Source organism: Lithobates pipiens, unplaced genomic scaffold (assembly GCF_037356315.1).
Source record: "Lithobates pipiens isolate NorthernLeopardFrog02 unplaced genomic scaffold, aLitPip1_a1.2 Scaffold_3, whole genome shotgun sequence".
Lineage (NCBI taxonomy): Eukaryota > Metazoa > Chordata > Amphibia > Anura > Ranidae > Lithobates > Lithobates pipiens.
In genome coordinates this window covers 282,408,276-282,411,967 of record NW_027507790.1, presented here as the reverse complement: position 1 = coordinate 282,411,967, position 3,692 = coordinate 282,408,276, and the positions used below count along the sequence as shown (strand labels likewise).

At 60.0% G+C, this 3,692-nt stretch overlaps 1 protein-coding gene across 2 annotated transcripts; it reads right to left on the bottom strand.

Annotated features, from left to right (window-relative positions):
• Positions 1-284: 284 nt before the first annotated feature.
• On the bottom strand, positions 285-3,419 carry FBXO46 (F-box protein 46). 2 transcript variants are annotated; one of them, XM_077463209.1, is made up of 2 exons: positions 3,289-3,419; positions 285-1,737 (listed from the first exon to the last, which is right to left on the bottom strand). In XM_077463209.1, exon 2 carries the CDS (start codon positions 1,698-1,700, stop codon positions 342-344), a length of 1,359 nt encoding a protein of 452 aa, XP_077319335.1. In that variant the 5' UTR covers positions 1,701-1,737; positions 3,289-3,419; the 3' UTR covers positions 285-341. The 2 variants fall into 2 exon arrangements, with proteins under 2 accessions (XP_077319335.1, XP_077319334.1); XM_077463208.1 differs by having other exon boundaries at positions 3,223-3,387.
• Positions 3,420-3,692: the final 273 nt, after the last annotated feature.

Sequence of the window (3,692 nt, the reverse complement as noted above, 5' to 3'; positions counted from 1 at the left end):
TTGAGGCTCCTCCTCTTTCCAACACGTAGGACAGCCCACCAAAAGAGGTGCTCCTGGGGTGGGGAGGGATTACCAAACTTAAGGTAAGTACATTGGTGGCAGAAGGGATTCTGGGGGCCCAGCAACAAACGACGCAACCATCTCCCAGCTCTGGGTCTTGGCCAGGCGGCCGTTCCTTCACCATTAATAAACAAACAGTCGGTTCCACCCGAGCAGTGCCCGCCCACCGATCATGTCAGCCCCTCCCCCGCAGAGCAGCCAATGTGACACGGTGACACCGGGGGCACTTTATAAATAATACCTTTTATTTAGACATTCATACACAGCAACAGCCTTCCCATTCACCTCCCTTCATCGCCCTCCCCATGCCCTCGGCCCTTCCCCCGCGTCCCCTCCCCCGGCAGCACCCAGTTATTATCGTGCAGTCCCAGCTGACATCCGGGCGCGGCTCTGTCTGCCCGGCGGCAGCACATCCAGTAGGAGCGCCCGTAGGGCAGGTCGTGGTGGTAAGGCTTGGGGTGCCACCGGCACATGGACACGTCTCCGCGCTTGTAAATCCGTTTGCACTGTTTGCAGGGATCGTCGCGGTAGAGGGGATCCTGACTCCAGCGCGAGTCGCACGGCCGCACCCCGTAGTCCTCGATCAGCGCCCGGAAGCGCCGGCACGTGCATTTCATGGCGGCCAAGGACTGCGTGGACAAGTAGGTGAAGATGGCCAGGAGGACGTGGTCCGGCAAGGACGGGAGGTAAAGCCGCGGCTGGAGAAGGCGCTGGACCTGGAAACGGATCTCCAGAAAGTCATGGGAGACGTGGCGGTAGAGGCGGCAGAGGGGAGGAGCCGGCGGCGGGGGAGGGGGAGGCGGGGGCGGGACAGAAGACAGGTGGGGGAAGAAGAGTTCTCCTGGAAGCGGTTCCGTCTCCCCGGCTTCTCCTCCATAAAACACGCAGCGGTCCACCGCGCCGGTGAGCACCAAGTCCACGTGGAAGCCGGAGTCGGAGACGGCGCCCTGGGCTTCCTCCTCCTCCTCCCCTTGCTGGGAGGACTCCATCTTCTCCAGCAGGACGCAGACCCGGTGCGGCTCCGGGCTCAGCAACTGATACAAATCACACGTGATGGGATCCCCGGGCCTCTCCGCCACCCGAAAGGCGATGCGCACCTCGCGCTCTGCGTGCTCCGCTTCGTACTGCGCCACGGCTTCCGCCACGCTGCGGCAGCGGCTCTCTTCACCGTCTTCCGAGGAGGTCACCAGGACCAGCGGAGGTCTCGGGGGAGAAGCTTCCATGTCGCGGCTTTCCGCCCGCGCCACCATCTCCGCCACAGAGGGCGGAGCTTCCGGGTCCAGAGCGTGACGTCGCCTCTTCGCCCTGGAGCTGCCCCCGGCGGTCCACCTTCCCTTCACCTTCGGGCCCCCGGGGCGCTGCGAGGCGCCGCCGCCGGCACACTGGTAGGCCACAAAGAAGGCCACCTTCTCCTTGGTGTTCCCGGGTTTGATGACGTACCAGGTGTCCAGCAGGACGCGGTCATCTCCGCTCCGCGCACACTCCGGGGTGTCGGGGGGCCCCAGTCTTTCCTCGGCCGAATTCGCCGACATGCCGTCATCGCTGGACGCCCCCTTGGGGCTGGAGGGGCAGTTTGCAGAAAATGTGCCAAAGGGCCGCGGGCTCCATAGGTGGACGGGGGAGGGAACCCGAGGATCCATGGCTAGTCGGTGTCCTCAGGTCTGAACATCCAGAGATCTGCGGAGAGAAGAGGAGACGAGTTATGAGGAGTAGAATGACGGCGATGTACGGGGGAGGGGGGGATACTCTACACAATATGTTGGATGGATGTAATGGGGGGGGAGGAGGGGTGAGGTGTAGAACAATGGCGGCAACAGATGGAGACGGTAACCGGTAACGGGTCGGAGGATCATATAACAGATCAGATGTACAATACAGAATGACAACCTACAGATCATCCCATCCCCCATCCCCACCGTACGATACCAACACAGGGGCCACTAAACATCCCCAACCCAGATATCACCCCCATATCCCATCCCCCCCTCCAATACAATGTATGGATCCTATACCCCCCCCCCCCCCAACATACTGACATCACCACGTATGGGAAAAGGACCCTCCAATCCAAACTACCACCAGATAATCCCTGAGGGATCTGATATACCCCTTCCCCTCCCCCCATGTACACACACAGTCCCTCCATATCCCCCATACAGTCCTTGTCTCCTCCATCCTTCAAAGGGGCCCTCTCCCCCTATATACACCACATAGGGCCCCTCACTCTCATATACCCCCACATAGGGCCCCTCTTCTCCCATAGGGCCCCATAACACTATCTTATATCACTCAGTGCCCCTCCTTTACCCTATATATATCCCTCAAAGACCCACCCCCTTCCATAGGCACCCTCACATACATGCATACCTCCTATAGGGCCCTCTAGGGTCCAATGAGGGATATATATAAAGGGCAAGAGACCTTGTGGAAGGAGATGGGCCCTATGAGGGGTATATAGGGCCGCTCCAACATCTATACCAGTCATCGAGCTTGTTTCCTTCCATGGGGCCCCTCTCCCCCTATATACCCTCCATGGGGCCCCTCTCCCCCTATACACCCTCCATGGGGCCCCTCTCCCCCTATACACCCTCCATGGGGCCCCTCTCCCCCTATACACCCTCCATAGGGCCCCTATCCCCCTATACACCCTCCATAGGGCCCCTCTCCCCCTATACACCCTCCATAGGGCCCCTCTCCCCCTATACACCCTCCATAGGGCCCCTATCCCCCTATACACCCTCCATAGGGCCCCTATACACCCTCCATAGGGCCCCTATACACCCTCCATAGGGCCCCTATACACCCTCCATAGGGCCCCTATCCCCCTATACACCCTCCATAGGGCCCCTATACACCCTCCATAGGGCCCCTATCCCCCTATACACCCTCCATAGGGCCCCTCTCCCCCTATACACCCTCCATAGGGCCCCTCTCCCCCTATACACCCTCCATAGGGCCCCTCTCCCCCTATATACCCTCCCATAGGGCCCCTCTCCCCCTATATACCCTCCCATAGGGCCCCTCTCCCCTATATACCCTCCATAGGGCCCCTCTCCCCTATATACCCGCCATAGGGCCCCTATATATCCTCCATAGGGCCCCTATATACCCTCCATAGTGCCCCTCTCCTTCTATATACCCTCCATAACGCCTTGTATTTACCCTTTTAGGACCCTTCTCCTCCTATGTAACCCCGTAGGGCCCCCAGGGGCCCCTGGTTCTCCTCACCGGCTCCGGGTTCCGCTCTCAGGCCGGGACCTGTCACTGGGGGAGGGGAGTCACCTGACCTCTTAAAGGGACAGTCCTCTCCGGCTCCCACGCTGAGCTCTGGTGACGGACAGCAGCGGGAGGGGCCGCCAGCCAATCAGGAGGCGAGATTGCGGCCATGTCCTTATATGGAAAGTCCCGGGCCGGGCAGGGAGCGTCTGACAAGAGCGGAATCCGAGAAAAGCGCAGAGACGATCCCTAACCAGAGAGAGCGACACACCACGTGACCCGACACACCCGCCAATCACATTCTCTCCATTATATTGGGGTGATTTGGGGAGATGCTGATTGGTCAGTTTGACAACACAGACAGTTCTGTAGAAGCTGAAAGGAAGTGAGTGCAGAGAGACTATAAAAGTGCCATA

Bases quoted from the DNA above. Each gene is read 5' to 3' on its own strand.
- FBXO46 (XM_077463209.1), bottom strand. From the start codon at position 1,700: ATGGATCCTCGGGTTCCCTCCCCCGTCCACCTATGGAGCCCGCGGCCC.